The 18,397-nt window shown below is 41.8% G+C and overlaps 1 protein-coding gene across 1 annotated transcript in view; it reads right to left on the bottom strand.

Moving 5' to 3' along the window:
• MYRFL (myelin regulatory factor like) overlaps nucleotides 1–18,397 on the bottom strand; it is a 95,029-nt gene that overhangs the window by 50,157 nt on the left and 26,475 nt on the right. Inside the window, exons 7-11 of the mRNA XM_007082264.3 lie at nucleotides 16,052–16,247; nucleotides 13,693–13,769; nucleotides 11,815–11,925; nucleotides 10,162–10,252; nucleotides 838–1,038 (exon numbers count right to left, since the gene is read on the bottom strand). Coding sequence (XP_007082326.2) covers nucleotides 838–1,038; nucleotides 10,162–10,252; nucleotides 11,815–11,925; nucleotides 13,693–13,769; nucleotides 16,052–16,247 — 676 coding nt within the window. The remainder of the gene's footprint in view (nucleotides 1–837; nucleotides 1,039–10,161; nucleotides 10,253–11,814; nucleotides 11,926–13,692; nucleotides 13,770–16,051; nucleotides 16,248–18,397) is intronic.

The raw sequence follows: 18,397 nt of genomic DNA, 5'->3' as shown, positions 1-18,397 counted from the left end.
GGATTAGCATCTTAATCCTAATCTCTTAGGTCTTCATAGCAGCTGTGACTTGCCATGGTGATTCACTTCTTATCTCAATGTGTAAAAGCAAATAAAGGACTTGGCGGGGTCAAGCAGAGAGGCACGGTTTCCATCTTACAGATAAAGGCACTGGGTTGGGGTGGGGTTGTTCCGCCCAGGGCGAGCCTAAAGTGGAGAAGCACCACCTGATTCATGAGCCTGATTTCTGCCTTCCACTGGGTAACTGTCTTTCCACAGAGGGAGGAGGTCTTGGTCTGGAGCCTCAGGCGACGGGATTGACCTTGGTGGAGGCTAGGGGTGGGAAGAGGAGCTTCTCCCACTGCTCCTCGGAGAAGGACAATGAATGGGGAAGACAATGGCTGGCAGGGCTGGTCCCAGGGACTCTGGGAGGAAGAGGCTGGGGGTCTAGTAGAAATACAGGCAGGGACTGGACTGAGACAGTGCTCAGATGAACAGGGAGATGGACATTTGGAGACAGAAAGGAAAAGGCAAGCTTCAACGGCTGACAATGTGTGGAAGGAAGGGCAATGGCCCATGGAAAATAGCTCAGAGACTTCTGCTTGGGAAGCCACTGCTATGCTGTCACTGCCCACTGCTCCTGGCAGGTGAATCCGTTCTCCTGGGTAGGAGCTACATTACCCTTTCAGCAGAGATGCCTGTCGGCTCCAACATTCATAACCGTTACGCATTGTGTTCATCCCCTATAAACAGGTGACATATAGAGACGCTCTGTGCGAGGTGTGTCAGAGTCCAGGAGTGCCCAGCACACCTGACTCAGGTGTCAGCGGAGGCGCCCAAGGCCTGCCCTGTGCTCACCTCCTGGATATTGTGCTTTGCCCTGCTGTCAGAGGGATGCATAATTGTCCCCATCACTTTCATGTTGCCACAGACGACCAGGGCCTCATCCGGCGCATCTGTATTGATTCCCACTCGACCATGACAAACAACAGATTCTGGAACTTGTCCTCGCTGCCATAATGCATCACTGTCATTTTCAAACTGCCCAGGGTTAGAGGCCTGGAAAAAAATACAGAACTATGTTACCATTGAAGTTACAGTAGCAAATAGATGATTGCTTGATTCCTCAGAGCAGGGGAAAACAGAATGTTGTGTAAGTCTTTCACCTGCAAATCATATATCGGATGGGACATTCTGACATATCCAAATAACTGTGGCACCAGGAGAGCCCCTAACTGCTCTGCTGCCCATGAGCAGGAGCTCAGCATGCCATGGTTTGGGACGTCCAGTCTCTATTGCAACTACGTGGAGTTGAGAACGTGTAAGTTATACTGGGTGGACGATAAGGAAGAAGAAAACTCAAAACGACCTTCTTTTCAGGGATGATAATATTAATAAGGATTTAAAACCAGAACCTTACATAAGAAGATACTACGAGTTTATTAAAGCCCAGATAAATAAAAATACTTTGCATTTAGCTAGCCCTTTTATAGTTTTAAAACACTTTAATACTTATGATTTCATACACAATTGACAAGCAAATGACAGGACAAATATACTTATACACCTCAATGATTCCCCAAACACAGATGACATTGAAAAAGGATAACAACAGCTACGTTTGTTGCGTCTAGTGCACATCCCCATTCTAGGAGATGTGTACCATTCACCTCATTTTACAGATAATCGAAAAGACTCTGTGCCCAAGGCCACAAAGCTAGTAAATTCTGGAGCTGGACCTATACTTCTTTTAATTATTAATGATTCTGACTTCTCCTATCAGAAGTAGCCCTGGCCAAATGCAGTCTTCAACGAGAATCCAAGTGAAACTATTGAGATTAGACAAAGTTCTGGAGATTCTGCTCTTAAATGAAATCCTTTGCTGAGGGATTCTTCACTCTACTGCCTTCCCTCTTCCCCACCTCCTGGGGCTGCTGAATGCATTTCCAAATATCTTTAAGTAGGGATCTCTGAATCCCTCCAAATCCTCACAACAGAATTAATGTTTTTAACATGATGGCCTATTCTTCTAAATGTGAAACTTTTGTGTGTTTGAGGCAGGCTGTCACAAATTCAGACAAGCACTATAGACCCTGATCATCTAAGAAGTCAACGCTAACACCAAAGTCTTGACTTTCAGCCTTTCTGGGCAGCCCAGGGGACATTGCAAACTCAGGACCTGAATATGCACAGATCATCTCCGGAGAATACTTGAGGCACCAGTAACAGTGGTTTCTTCAAGGCCTGGAACTGGGAGATGGGAAACTGATCTGGGAAGGAGATTCACTGCTCAACTTATACTCTCTTGGTATTGTTTCAATATTTTTGCCACAAGCATGTGCTACTGATTTTAAAATAATAATTTTTTTAAAAACCCATAAAGTTTAGTTCTTAGTTTGGGTTCAGTTGAAGCACATGTAGGAGTCTTCAAGGTTTTCATTCTCACCTGTCTGAACCCCAAGCTACTTGGAAGAGTCAACCATTGACATTTGATAGGCGAAAGCAGAAAAGAAGTAACAACTTTGAACATCATTTTGTGTCAGTTAAGCAAAGAACTTTGTTGCAAGGTCCCTAGAGGCCCCTGGGTTGTGAATGGCAAATTGGCTTTGACCCAAATCCTTCTATAGCAAGCAGTCAACTAAAACCAAGGTGTACCATATAAATGTTGATGTATTTTGCTCTACCTTGAACATAAGGAGCCACTACAAGAAAACAAAATAGACAGTGATGGTTTTTTTTTTTTCTTAATGAGCTTTGGAATAATTGTTATCATAAACTTGATATCATGTTGGAATAGCAGATAAGGTAGATTCAATTTTTTGGGACAATTATAACAATCTCACTTGGCCTTCATCAGATGAAAACTCAGATCCCTAAAATATGTTCAGATCATTTGGGAAAGGGCCGCATATCTGCAATTTGCTAAATATATAGACCTATGGAGGAGTCCTCCTCGTCATTAATGGGAGATGTCATAAAATCTGCGAACTTTCTTCCCCCTTCTCTGGTATCCGCAATCTTAATGTGTCAAAACAAACTAATGTACTAGCTCTTTCTGGAATTATGAAGTTGTGTTCCCATATGGTCCATTGGTGGTTCATTGATATCAAACACTGAAATGAATCAAAGTCTCCAAATACTTTTATTATTTATCCCACAGCCCCATATATGTAGGGAAAACCTGAACATTTTAATCTATGTTATGACACAAACTGGCTGTGTGACCTTGGGGCAGTCACTTAACCTTTCTGCACTGGCTTTTTTCTTTGAAGAATAAAGATAATAATGACTTCTTTACCTATCTCACAGCGTCGTGGGAATTTACTAAAATCACATATATGGGAATACTTTGCAAAAATGAGGAGGAATAATCTCAAATTATCCTTAAAACACTGCTGTGCATAACAACTACTGTCCAACCAATACAGGCATACCTCCTTTTATTAAGCTTTGCTTTATTGCACTTCACAGATTATGTATTTTTTTTTTTTTTTTTACAAATTGAAGTTTGTAGCAACCCTGAATCAAGCCAGTCTGTCTGCACCATAGACTATGGATGTCACAGTGTCTGCTCATTTCATGTCTCTGCTACCATTTGGTAATTCTCGCAATATTTCAAACTTTTTAATTTTATTATCATTACATTTGTTATGGTGATCGGTGATCAGTGATCTTTAATATTACTGTTATAATTTGGAGAGCCACAAACCATGCCACAAATCATAAGATGGCATAACTTAATCAATAAATGTTATATGTATTATTCTGACTGTTCCACAAACTACCCATTTCCCCATCTCTCTCCTTCTCCTCGGGCCTCACTATTCCTTGAGACCAAGAATATTAAAATGAAGCCAACTAATAACCCTACAATGGAATTTAAGTACTGAAGTAAAAGGAAGAGACGCATGTTTCTCACTTTAAATCAAAAGCTAGAAATGATTAAGCTTAGTGAGAAAGGCATGTTGAAAGCTGAGATAGGCTGAAAGCTGGGCCTCTCATACCAGATAACCAAGTTGTGAATGCAAAGGAAATGAAAAGTGCTACTCCAGTGAACACACGAATGATAAGAAAGTGAAAGCCGTATTGCTGATATGGAGAAAGATTTAGAGGTCTGGATAGAATATCAAACCAACCACAACATTTCCTTAAGCCAGAGCCTAATCCAGAGCGAGGCCCTAACTTTTCAATTCCATGAAGGCTGAAAGAGGTGAGGGGGCTGCAGAAGAAAAGTCTGAGGCTAGCTGAGGTTGGTTAGGGTTTAAGGGGAAAAATCATATGTATAACATAAAAGTGCAGGGTGAAGCAGCAAGTACTGATATAGAAGCTGCAGCAAGTTCTCCAGGAGATCTGAATAATCAATGATGATGGCTTCACTAAACAACAGATTTTTAATGTAGATGAAACAGTCTTATATTGGAAGAAGATGCCATCTAGGACTTTTGTAGCTAGAGAGAAGTCAATGCCTAGCTTCCAAACTTCAAAGGACAAGCTGACTCTATATTGAAGTCAGCGTTCACTGACCATTCCAAAAAGCTTCGGGCCCTTAAAAAGCTACCCTAAGTTGGGATGCCTAGGTGGCTCAGTCGGTTAAGCATCCAGCTTTGGCTCAGGTCATGATCTCACGGTTCGTGGGTTCAAGACCTGCATCAGGCTCTGCACTGATAGCTCAGAGCCTGGAGTCTGCTTCAGATTCTCTGTTTCTTTCTCTCTCCCTGCTCCACCCCCCCCCTTGTTCTTTCTTTCTCTCTCTCTCTCAAAAATAAATAAACATTAAAAACATATATATTTTTAAAAGTTACCCTAAATCTACTCTGCCTGGGCTCTACAAATGGAACAAAACCCAGATGCCAGCATATCTGTTTGCAACATGGTTTACTGAATATTTTAAGCCCACTGTAGAGACCACCCAGAAAAGAAGATTCCTTTGAAAATATGACTGCTTATTGATAATTTACCTGGTCATCCAAGAGCTCTGATGGAGATATACAATGAGATTAACATTGTTTTCATGCCTGCTAACACAACATCCATTCTGCATCCCATGGGTCAAGGAGTAATTCTGACTTTCAAGTCTTATTATGTAAGAAATATATTTCAGAAGGCTACAGCTGGCATGGATAGTGATTTCTCTGATGGATCCGGGCAAAGTAAATTGAAAGCCTTCTGTAAAAGATTCACCATTCTATATTTCTTTTTTATTTTTGTTTTAAGTAGGCTCCATGTCTAATGTGAGACTGGAAGTCATGACCCTAAGATCAAGAATCGCATGCTCTCCTGACTGAGCCAGCAAGGTGCCCCTAGGAGTCACCATTCCAGATGCCATTATGAACATTCCTGATTCATTGGAAGAGGTGGAAATATTCATATTAAAGGTGTTTGGAAGAAGTTGATTCCAACCCTCATGGATGACTTTGAGGGGCTCACGGCTTTAGCGGAAGTGGTAGAAAGAACAAGAGAGCCAGAATGAAAAATCGAGCCTGAAGATATGATGAATTGCTGAAATCTCATGCTAAAACTTTTATTGATGAGAATTGCTTCTTATGCATGAGCAAAGAAAGTTGTCTCTTGAGGTGGAATCTACTCCAGGTGAAGATGCTGTGAAGATTGTTGAAATGACAACGAAGGATTTAGAATATTACATAAACTTATTTGATAAAACGACAGGGTTTCAGAGGACTGATTCCAATTTTGAAAGAAGTTCTATAGTGGGTAAAATGCTGTCAAACAGCATCACATGCTATGAGGAACTATTCATAAGAGGAAGAGTCAACTGATGTGGCAAACTTCACTGTTGTCTTATTTTAAGAAAGTGCCAGGGCCACCCTAACCTTCAGCAACCACCCCCTTGATCAGTCAGCAGCCATGAACTTTGAGGCAGGACCCTCCGCCATCTCTAAAAGGTTCCGTCTGGAGCCGAACCCGCAATGTCTCTGAAATATGCCTGTAATCATTCAATCTGCTCTCCTCAGCAACACAGTGGCAAAGTTGTGAAATTCTGCCAGGGAGCATCATTCACTGAGTAAAATGTAAATGGCGCCCTCTGCAGGTGCTTGGAATAGGAAATAGCAATTAACAGTAATTTGAGGTTTGTTCTAAATTTGGAATGGAAAGCTGGAATTTCTTTGCTTTTCATTGTTTGGGCTTCTAAAGCAGCAGCCAAAGAGCATAATAGGAGAGCCTGAGTTGAGGAAGGCAGTTAATAACAAATCAATTTTTGTATCTTTTGAAAGGGCTATGGAAAATGGGCCCAGAAATGCTCCCTACCAGTGTTAGTCAACGTGTGGTCTGGAGGTCAGTAGGCAGCAGCATCGGCATCTCCTGGAAACTTGCCAGAAATGTATATTCAACTTACTGAATCAAAAACTGTGGAGGTGCCTGGGTGGCTCAGTCGGGTAAGTGTCCAACTTTTGCTTTCAGTTCAGGTCATGATCTCACAGTTCATGAGTTCGAGTCCTGTGTTGTTGGGGTCTGTGCTGACAGAGCGGAGCCTGACTGGGATTCTCTCTCTGTCTCTCTCTCTCTTTGTCTCTCTCTCTCTCTCTGCCCCTCCCCCGCTCAAGTTCTCCCCCCCCACACACACACCTCAAAATTAATAAATAAACATTTCAAAAAAACCAACAACTGCGGAGGTGGGACCCAGGCATCTCTGTTCTACTCTCCAGGAGATTCTTTGTACCATACACACCTGGTCGAGTTATCTCTTCCATAGTTAACCAGCAAGTTGAATCCCAACTACAGGGTGAAATGGACACTGCTCCACACACTGATTCCTCTGGGTAAATAAAAAATTCATCTGAACTCCAGAAGAGGTGTGTGTGTGTGTGCGTGTGTGTGTGTGTGTGTGTGTGTTAGGGGAGGGAAGGGGGTTTTGTGGAAAAGGGTGAGAGCTGGTAGCAATGAAGACGCCCTACTCTATGCCCATCCCTCTCCATCCCTGCAGCTGCACTATTTCTTTTGTTCTCCCTGTCCCTGTTTGTCAGTTTTCCATCTTAGGGCAGTGCAGTTTGCAGGGCAGTAAAGGGGGACTTCTTGGGGACGTGCCCATTTATATTCTTCTGGAAAAGAAACTGGAATAATGTATTAGTTTTCAAAACTAGGAAACCCCAGTGCGCCTTTGAAGGGCAGACAAAAGTAATCATCCCTCCTGCTTACAACACAGCACTCCAAACCAGGTTTAATCACATGTTTTAGAAGGAAAGTGGAGCTGAATGAAAACCTAGTCATTAACAAGAGAATGTGAAGGAACTCCACTGCAGAATGCTCCCAAAAACAAAGACCTGGGAAATAAACCTGTCTTTGTAGTAAAGCTTAATTTCCATGAAATTGGTCAATTTACACTACAGGACCATAAGATATTTCTAAAGCTGTTCTGGTTGACAATCCAGATGAACAATTACTGGGTCTGGCCCACCATTCTCTCTCCAAGGAGAATTCTAACAGTTGTGGTCTCTTGAACCCCTCTTGGGGGCCTGAAACTCATCTAGTCCAAGCCTCATGCATTTGCCCTTTATGTTAATCTCTGCTATTGGGAAGAATGATTCTTAGGCTTCGAAATGAACCTGCATTTGCTCAGTGCAGTTTTCAGTTCTCCATATAACGTAGTCTGCTCTTGTAACATCTTCGGTTGTCAATTTTTTTCTTCCTTTACTCTGGAGCTCAAACTAACAGACCCAGGCCATAACCTAGGAGGGCACCTCTGGCTTTTTTGGAGAATGTAAGCTGGTCTGTGCTCTGTCTAACTAACTAACTAACTAACTAACTAACTAACTAACTAACTAACTATATATATCCAAGGCATATACCTATATAGAGCTCTCTAGAAACTTAGGGGCAGGAAATATTTTCTGTGGACATTTTGAAAACTCACTGATTCAAACATATCACCGGTTCTTTTTTTTTTTTTTTCATTTTTCTTTTTCCTTTCTTCTTTTATAAGTAGGCTTCACACCCAGCATGGAGCCCAATGTGGGGCTTGAACTCATGACCCCGAGATCAAGACCTGAGCTGAGATCAAGAGTCAGACGTTCAACCAACGGAGCTGCCCAGGTGCCCCAAACATATCATCATTAATGAAATTCAGTTTTTTTCTCTTGGTTGGTTTCGACGTTAAACAATTAAGCAGATTCAAACGTGCATGCATTTTCACTTCTGCATTTGGGGTCAGAATAAAATAGTATCACTAAGATATTTCCAGTTTGGGGGAGGGGCAGAATGGTTTTCCCTATCACCATTCTTCTTCTTCTCGTTGTTAGGATAACCCTTGTGTTGCCCAGCACACTTCTAAAATAGGGCATTCTCTTTAACCAACAATTATGGCTGGAAGAAAGCAATCAAATCTGGAATGGAATCACTTTTTAAAAATAAAAATTTAGTGAATAACATGGCACCCAATCTTCACTAAGTATAATTTAATGTTTTTTAGTATTTATAACAAATATGAATTGCAGAAACACCTTCTCAAAGCTACCATCACGAGTTAAATGATAATTATGTTTTGGATACGAGCAAGCACCAATTAACAGAGTTCTGGAAATATAACATCAGACAGTAGAGTGCTCCCCCTTCCCACCCCCCCCCCCCATTGTACTCCACTCTGCTGGAGTACAGACCTGCCAGCAGGAAATGGAGAAACCCGACACCAGGTAAATTATTCAAGGTGTGCAGGTGACTAGCAGGCTGCCAGACTCAAGCATGAGTTTCCCAGCTCAAAGCAACATTTTCAGAATATCTAATCTATGCTAACTCTGAAAAGAATGGCATTATCTGTCTTTATTCTCCCTATGAAAAACCAGCAACAATAAGTGACTTTACTTTAAATCACACTTGTTAGTGCAGCACAGCAATCCCAGATCACATCACGCCCTGGGCCCCGAACCCAAACCACCCCCCACCCTTCCACCCCCCGCTGAGGGATGGGGAACCACTGCCCCTGCTCCATGACCAAAGAAGAAGGCTCCACCAGCTTTTGCTCCAGTGGCACCCTGTTTGCCACAGATTAGATCGGGTTCCACAAAAACGGCAGGCACATAGTCCAGCCCTTACTCTGGGACATCTGAACACAAGCATTTTACCTCATTTCCAACATTACTTCACCCCCCATTAAAAGTCTGAGATGCAGTTTAAGGATTTCCACTTATAAGTGGCTTATTATTTTTAATTGATTGGAAGAATTACACAGAGGACCCTTTGTTTCAGAACAGCTTGAGGCAAGAGAGGAAAGACTCATTTCCCCAAACAGGCAGATCTGGTCCCCAGGCCTAAGAGTCACAGCCACGTACGTGGGCATGCCCACACTGGACGATTTCTCCTGTTGGACTTCACATACCCTCCCTGTGTCACAGGACAGCTAGCTTCTCCCCGGCTGCCAGGCCCGTGGTGACCCGTTACCTTATGCCCCTGGTATTCTCAACGGTGGCCAGCCTGGCCTCACACAGCTGCATTTCCAGCTGCCAACAGCTTTATGCTTTTGTGGCTGCCAAGATGCCTGTCCACAGCTGTGACCAATCATTCATTCAGCAAAATGTGCTGAACCATGACTATGTGCTAGGCAGCGGCCCAGATGGTTCCTGGGGTCACCAATCACTTTTGGGTATGAAATGCCTTCTTTACTACTCTCCCCACCCTGTGGGCTTTGGGATCAGAGAGAACTAGGTTGTAACCCGGGCTCCATCCTTCACAAGCTGTGCAATCACGATGAGTTTCTCACCTCCTTGAGCCTCAGCTCCTCTGCATGTAAAGAAGGTAACGTAAATGTGGCCCGATGTAAAATGACGCCATATATAAATTATTCAGCTCAGTGCCTGGAATACAGCATTTAAACCAGGGTGTCTCAGCTGTGGCACTGCTGACATTTTGGAAGGGGTAACTCTTTGTCGTGGGGGCTGTCTTGTGCATTGTAAGGGATTGAGCAGCATCCCCGGCCTATACCCACGAGATGCCAGGAGCATCTCCCCCCCGTTGTGACCACCAAAAAATGTTTGCAGACATTGCCAAGTGACCTCTGGGGGACAAAAGGTCTCCTAGTTGAGAACCATTATGTGAAAACTAAAATAATAATATCTGCTATTACTATCATCAGTTGAGAAATTGCATACTTCAAGCATGCCAATGAAAATGCAACTTCCACTTCAGCCGAGAAAAGCAGGTGGGATCCAGAAAGATGAAAGAGCTGAACCTTACCCTTACAATGATCCGTTCAGAGATGTGGGCAGACAGTAGATAGAACTGGTCTTGGTTAGCAGCATACAGTCCAACCACCAACATGAAGTACCTAAGTCAAAAACAGCAGACAAGGCCAACGCGTAAGGAAACAGAGACATAATTTGTGCGATCAAATGCCACACAACAGTTCATCAATGGTGAATTTATCTCGGCAGGTTTGCACATTTAAAGATTTTCTACTGTGCTTTCAGCTGCCCCTCCTGTGAGAGGAAATAGCAGTGGATTCACTCGGTACTGGTCTGGGTCTACCCTCTGCCCAGTCTGAGGGATTTGCGAGCTGTTCCGCAAGCCCCCCCAGCACAGCGCTGCTCACAAACAAATGCACAACAGGCAGCCATCTTAGAGGTCCCCTTACCGAGAGCTGCCCAAGCCACCTACCCTATCACAGCAGGGTTTGCCCAACCACACCGGGCCCTTCCCACCCCATCTGCTCTTGGCCCTGTATGCTACATACCCCCATGTCGTGACTTAGTCAAAAACCTGGACCCTTCCCTCCAATTGCTCCCAATGAATTTTCACCAAGGTTATTTTAATAGCTTCTTCATATGTAACACTGAGGAGGCATTTTTAACATCAGCTCATTTTTTGAAACCAAAACAAAACTATCCCTATGAGAGTAGCTTTTGTTTTAGGAACCGCATGAGAAAACTTTGCCAACTTCCTCTGCAATGCTACAGATTCTCTAATCCTTAGAGAATAGGAGTTGTCCCCTATCTCTAAAGTAAAACAGTCATAGTAATAATTGTTATTTTCATTGTAATTATTAGCTATCATCTGAGTCCTCAAAATGTGTCATACACTGGGCTAAGCAGGTTATCTATAGTATTTCATTTAGAACCCCAAAACAACCCCATTGGAGTAGGATATGAACATTGTCCCCATTTTAGAGAATGGGAAAATAATGAGTCTCAGAGGGTTAAGTCACATGCTCAAGGGCACCCAGCTAGTAAACGGTGGTTTCAAATTTCAAACTCAATTTTTTCCAACTCCAAAACGTATGTTCTACAACCAGTGACTCCAAATTTGAGACTGCATCAAAGTCACCTGGAGGATTTGTTAAAATACAAATTATTGGGCCCCACCTCCAGAGCTTTCGATTCTTAGATCTTTGGTGAGAGATCACACTTCTAACAAGCATCCTGGTGACAGCATCTCTGCCAGTCTGGGGCCACACTATGAGAACCACAGGTGTAAATCATTGATCCGAGTTCCTTTCCTTTCTTAATCAAAAGAAGCTATAGCAGAACTCCAGGAATCGGGGCTTTACACTAGTGACCAGCACACAGGTTTCAGCAGGGCAGTTGGTCCTCAACCCTTGGACAGCAGTGAGGCATAAGCATGTGGTCATTCTAGAGAATCATGGAGGGAGTCAAGGCACGCAGATTTGAGGTTGGGCAGGAGAGTAGGCACTGTGGGGGATGAGCATGGAAAGACAGTAAGGGTAAATGAGACATGTTAAGAAACAGAAAGAGTTCAAGAAGGGGGAAGTGGCCAAGGGCAGCCTGGGTGGCAGGCTGGCAGCACCAAGAGGACCAGAGGGGCCTCTGGAGGGCACTGGCCAGTCAGATAGAGTACCCGGCCACCGTGGGACATACATAGGGATGCCAGTACCTCTGGTCAGGATTTGGTTTTCCCTTCTTCCTCATGTTATTTGCTGTAGTTTCGCTGAAGTGTAACCGGCCCAACGTAATTTTGGTGACCTGGTCGGCCAGCAGGTCGATTCTAAAACAAACAGCAGAAATACCGAGAGACTGTGAGAGAACGTGGACTCCTCGATCATACCTAACTCATCCTGAGAGTCCCAAGTATGTTCAGTCCCCCATTCCCATCACACTGTAGAGGACAGTTTATTCCAGTTGCTGATTTTTAATAAACTCTCCACAACATGGTCTGGAATGGCTGCCAGGGAATAATTCTTGAAAGGTAAGATACGCTCATTCAGCAGAAGCTCGAGCCTGGAGTTTCTCACCCATAAAGGCAGTATGCTCCCCATACCACATATGGGCTCTTTTAACTCCACAATGGGGAGGGGCGCCTGGGTGGCTCAGTCGGTTGAGCGTCCGACTTCAGCTCAGGTCACGATCTCACGGACCGTGAGTTCGAGCCCCGCGTCGGGCTCTGGGCTGATGGCTCAGAGCCTGGAGCCTGCTTCCAGTTCTGTGTCTCCCTCTCTCTCTGCCCCTCCCCCGTTCATGCTCTGTCTCTCTCTGTCTCAAAAATAAATAAACGTTAAAAAAAATTAAAAAAAAAAACAAAAAAAAAAAACTCCACAATGGGGAGAAAAGACATTTCATTTGTGCCTCTGCCACTGCTGCTAGAACTGCCTCCTGACAAGCAATTTCTCTAGGTTCCTCGCGAACTCCTTTGTATCCCCTTCACGTATTTGCCCTCTCTGGGCCTGGCCCCTAAGGAAGACCACACCCAGACCGCCCAGGCGGGAGAGGGAGAACCAGATGCACCAGGCGACTTTACTGCTGAGCTTGTACACATGGCTCCCACCGGAGCGTCAGGCCAAGCTCCTGCCTGGTCTCTCCAGGCGGTAGGACCATCTTTGTGCCACCCGGAGTGGGATTGCCTCAGGGTCAGAACACTGGGATATCTCAACTACGTCCCAGCCAAATAGTCAAAAAGCAAATCACACTCCAAGTCATTCCACAGGCTGAATGCTCACTTTGGACTGCCATATTGCTTGGGATAATCCCAGGGCGGTACGCTTTCTATTCTGGAACCCATTAGGCAATCTATCAACATAGCTTTGAAAAATAAGAAAAAATGAATTGTAAGCACAGCGTAACTTAAAAGAAAGGTCTCATCATAACCTATGTCAAGGAACCCAGGTAGTTAGCAAAGGTGTCAGTAATAAATGGTTATGAAAATAATCACTTAAAAATGAAGCTTTTTACAAGAGTTTGTTTGAAATTATTTCAATGCATTTTACCTATTTTATTTTTGTTGATACGCATGTGTTCATAATATTAACATCTTATTACCCATGTAGTTTCTGCAGTAGGATTCATTTTATTTTTTATTACTTTTTTTTATTCACATATAGTTGATAAATAATGTTACGTTTGTTTCAGGTGTACAACATAGTGATGTGACATCTCTCTACTTGGGCTATGCTCACCACATCTGTAGCTACCACACAATGCTATCACAGTAACACTGACTATATTCCTTGTGCTGTATCTTTCATTCCTGGGACTTACTCATTCTATAACTGGAAGTCTGTATCTCCTACTTCCCTTCACCCATTTTGACCATGCCCCAAGCCCTCCCCTCTGGCAACCATCAGTTTGCTCTCTGTATTTATAGGTCTGTTTCTGCTTTCTGTTTGTTTGTTTGTTTGTTCATTTGTTTTGTTTTTTAGATTCCACATGTAAGAGAAATCACATGGTCGGTGGAATTCATTTTTAATAAACAAAATATATTGGGCAATGGGTCTTTTTACCATAGCATTCACAAAGGAATTCAGAAAAGAAATCTTACTTAACAGGATTGAAAATCTTTTTGCTTCTATCTGCTTGGGATTGTTCAATAGCAATTATTTGACTGGTAGCTTCTACCTGTTTGGAACAACAAAAAGTAAATTAGTTATTGACTACATAAACTTATTAATAAAAATGTTCATTAGTAAACAACATTCAAGTACTTTAAAACTTTTCCAAGGCATCATGATAGTCACTGGGTAGGAGGAACAAGTCACTGAAAAGACATATAAGACAATGGCCCCAACCTTAAGCAGTATGCTATTGGTGAGAAAAGAAACAATTATCTGTAAAACTAAACAATGAAAACACAAGACAACAGAAAACTTCAGGTGAGCGGTGATTATAGTGTGAGCTAGTAGGTGATTAAAACACCAGGAGCAAAACACAGCAGCGAGGCAGCTAAAAGGATGCAAGCATTCATTCGTTCATTGATCCATTCATTCTATAGATACCTGCATTCGTTCATTCATTTATTCATTCATGTAGGAGCCCCTGCTATGCACCAGGCATTGCCCGAGGCATTGAAGATGAGCAGTGGACAAAATTAAGAGAAATCCCAGCCCTTGAAGAGCTTGCATTTGAATAAGAAGAAATAACAATAAACAATAAACAATAAAAATAAATAAAATACAGAGAATGGTATTTTTTCAGTACTTGTTACAAAACTCTTCTTGCTCTTAATGAAGAGTGGCATGGGGGTAGTGAGATCTGCCCCGTCATATATGGCTTGTGGGTATTAGCATAATAACAATTTTTCTGAAAAGCAATTGGGCAATCTACATCAAGAGTTTTAGTAACATCTGTCCTTTGATGTATAAATTCTTCTGGAATGTATCCTCATGCAAAGACAGGTATACGTGGATGTTTACTGAAGTTTAACTAACAATAAAAAATTGAAAACAAGCAAAACTTATAATAATGCAGGAATATGATACATTTATACAATAGAAACTGTATCATCTTTGTAAATAATACCTTATAGAATCTTTAATATCACATGTCATTTTCATAATATGCTATTAACAATATAAAATGAATTTTAAAAACTTTTTATTAGTGAGAGAGAGAGAGAGCCAGGGGGAGGGGCAGAGGAGGAGGAGGAGGAGGAGGAGGAGGGGGATGAGGAGGGAGAATCTTAAGCAGGCTGTCCGCCCAGTTAGAATCCCAACGCAGGGCTCGATCCCACGACTCTCGGATCATGATCTGAGTCAAAATAGAGAGTCAGACACTCAACTGACTGAGCCACCCAGGCACCCCGAAATTAATTTTAATAAGAGAAAAATTAGACTAACAAATGGTGGGTCCCAAATATGAATGAATTTTCTTTCTTTATAGTTTTCTTTTGCATTCCAAAATTTTCACAATGGATTCACATTACTTCCATGATCAGAAAAATATGTTTTGTTGCTGTTTGTTTGTTTGTTATCTGTATTTACTCTGGGTTTGGTTTGGAGCAAGCAACTCAGTTTGGAGCAAGAGCAGCTGATGTGTTCAGCAGTCAAGCCTCATTTTGGGAGACTCAGTGCTAAGCTCAGGTTAATAATCAGAACAAAATATGCAGATAATGGATGTTTTTCCCCCTGAGAAGCTGGATCTGAGGTCACAAGTTAAGAAAGAGTTGTTGACCACTCAGAAATCATCCTACCTGCACTCTAAAGTCAACTCTCTCATCCACTTATCTTGAATGAATTGTGTAACTTTACTCAGTCTCTCCTCTGTTAAACTGGAAAAAAGGGGACATTGACCAAATTAACAGTTCCTTGGTTTTTTAAGTCAGGGACCTATTTGAGAATTTGGTGAAAACTGTGAATCTATTGCATTTGAAAATGCACCAGCATCAAAAAGAATAAAATAATTACATTTAGTCAAAGGAGTGCAAGATTTATATACTGAAAACTATCAAAATGTGGTTTGAAGTGATGCTGTCCCAGGTTCTGAGCCAGTTTCAGACTTCAGAAATTAGCAGCTTCTGCCTCCTATGTCTTGGAACGTTTACTCTTAGAACCCATCCGCCATGCTGTGAGGAAGCACAACCTATCCCACAGAGAGGTCTGTGTGAAGAAAAGCCAAGGCCTCCCAGCCACAGTCTCATTTGAGCTCCTGGCCAATGGCCAGTCCAAACTTGACAGACATATAAATGAGCCATCTTGACACTGGATCCAGGCCTAGCTGAGGACCCCTGAACAGGCATGAACTGCTAGAGCCAACCCCTAACTGGCCTGCACATTTGTGACCCAAATAGATGGCTGTTATTATTTTAGGTTGCTAAGTTTGGGGGACAGTTTGTTAGGCAGCAACAGATAACAAGCACTTAATAAAAGTTAGCTTAATTAAACCAAGCTAAATAAAAAACTTACCTTAACCCCAAAAGCTTTCAAGTAAAACATTTCTATTGGCTTTAGGCCCATTTGGGTTTGGACAAATTTTGGACTTCCCCAAACTTGGATATGGATGGTTATCTGAAAATGGTTTTTCTTTTGGCAAACAAAAGCTTCATCTGCTGGTGAAAAATTAAATCCTTTGTCTGTGATAACTCGATAACCGACATCGGGTCTATGGAAAGAGGAATCAAGAAACCAGTTTAACAAACATTATCCACACATTTTCTTTCATTAACAATATCAATTGTATAAACATTTCAAGAAAATATATTGTAGAAAGTGATTTTTGCTATATTGAATCAATTTGGTGAATTTTTGCTGAGGAAGTGAAAATGCTATTTCAAAACACAGATGGCTTTCTCACAGCATTTTATCTTCTCACAAGGAAGAAGCACAATTCTTGCCAAATGGAAGACTGTCGCCTTGGCCTGCCTTTTCCCTTTGTGCTTTCCAGAATTCTAATTTGACCCCACCACACAATAGAAAGACGTAGTCCAGAAGTTGAGAAATCACCACATTCCTCAGACTTGTGAAATATCTGGGATAAAATTCATCTTTTCCACCTTAAAAAAAAAAAAAGCCTCTAAATGTCATCAGCAACACCACACTCAAATACTCCCTCAGATGAGTGAATCCCTCAGATTCAGCCTGTTGGTGGTCATAAGAAAAAGGCAGACTGGTCAGGATTACTAGGAATAGCTTTAAACCAAATTAACCAGAGTCAGTCAGAACACTGATCGAAACCTGTTTTCACCAGAGTGTAGTCATTTCCTTCTTAGCCTCCTGCTCTGGTAATAGCACTGAAAACCTACTATGCTGGTTACTTTTGCCGGGAACAGAAGTGGTGCGGTGGCTAATCAGACTCTTGTTTTATTTGCCCCATAAAATTATGTTTAATATCAATGCTATGTGTATGACATGTTTAATTAACTACTTCCAATGTTAAGGAAAATAAAACATCCTTAATGAATGGAGAAGAGAATATAAAAGGTGAAAACTTTTTGGCGAGTTTTTCCCATACATATTGTAGATATGGAACATGATTTCTAATTCATCAAGATTCCTAAATGTGGGGTTTTCCTCAGGTAAGAAGCTCCTTCCCAGGACCACAAGCAGAGGCGAGCAGGACTTAGAGCTCTGCCGGCTCTCTGCGGCTGTGTATGTGGTTCTCTGCTTCCCGGGATCTCAGTTTGGATGGCTGCCAGTATAATGAACAACACTGAATTTCTAAATTTTCCTTTAACTCCAGAGACAGAAAATATGGATGAGTCTCTTGGGAAAAGAGTGTTCCTGTTCTTTGCAAGTTAAGCTCCTTCCCAATGGGTCAAGTCACTGGGCCATTGATCACCTCCAAGTAGCTGACATGTCAAAGGCTCCACAGTCCTGCGGCTGCCAGCAGCAAATTCGGGAACAGTCACTGAATGAAGGATTTGATAAAGACCACATGTCTTATGCCATCTGGGAACTTCATATTGACTCAGGTTTCTAGAACTAATCTTCTAATTTGCTCATCTAAAGGCTAGATGAATTGAATCGTATAGATTTTACTGCAGAGGGTAATAAGAACGGTCTTGGTTGAGAAAATAGGAAATACCTTTTTGTAAAATATCTTTTTGTGATCTTCCATGTTTCACTATCAAAAACTCCGAAGAAGGTAAGGTTTGTAGCTCAGATATGAGCATTAGCCTGAAATTTAAAGATTGCTGGAAGCAGAAACTGAATCAACCAACAATCACAATGTTGAAGATTCCTGTGAATCTTAAACACCAATCTCTGGCTATAGAAATTTATTTACCTAAAAATAGTGATTCTGATTTTGGTATCAAAAGATATACATAAAGTCAACTAAACTGGCTTTTAAAAGCTCTGTTGACACAAGTTTTAAATATCACTCAGAAAAAGGTTTTTGATAAATTTTCAATCCCCTAACTTTAGTGCTTTCAGGAAAACTTAAGGAAACAATATTTTTGTATCAAATTAGACATAATAATCTGAGACAAGTGATATTCTGTCTCAATGATATGAGTAGTGGAATTAAGATGACCTGAATTCTAATGTAGATTAATATTGTCCTTTTCTTGCACTTAAGAAAAGTGAATTATGTCTAAGCATTCAAAATACATCTGCCTCTATACCTTTGAGCTGATACCATCCATGTTCTCTTTTTTTTCCAGATCAGTGGAGTTTAGATTGGCTGTTCAAATAAACTTTAAAAAAAAATCTACTCAAGTGAGAAGAAAGAGAAGTTACCTCAAGAAGTTGAGATTTCATACCTTGGTACTCATATTTAGGAAAGCCTATCAAACACTCCCCGAAGGATAA

Source organism: Panthera tigris, chromosome B4 (genome assembly GCF_018350195.1).
Source record: "Panthera tigris isolate Pti1 chromosome B4, P.tigris_Pti1_mat1.1, whole genome shotgun sequence".
NCBI classification, from domain to species: Eukaryota; Metazoa; Chordata; class Mammalia; order Carnivora; family Felidae; genus Panthera; species Panthera tigris.
Note: the sequence above shows the minus strand (reverse complement) of the source record. Positions and strands in the feature narration are given on the sequence as shown.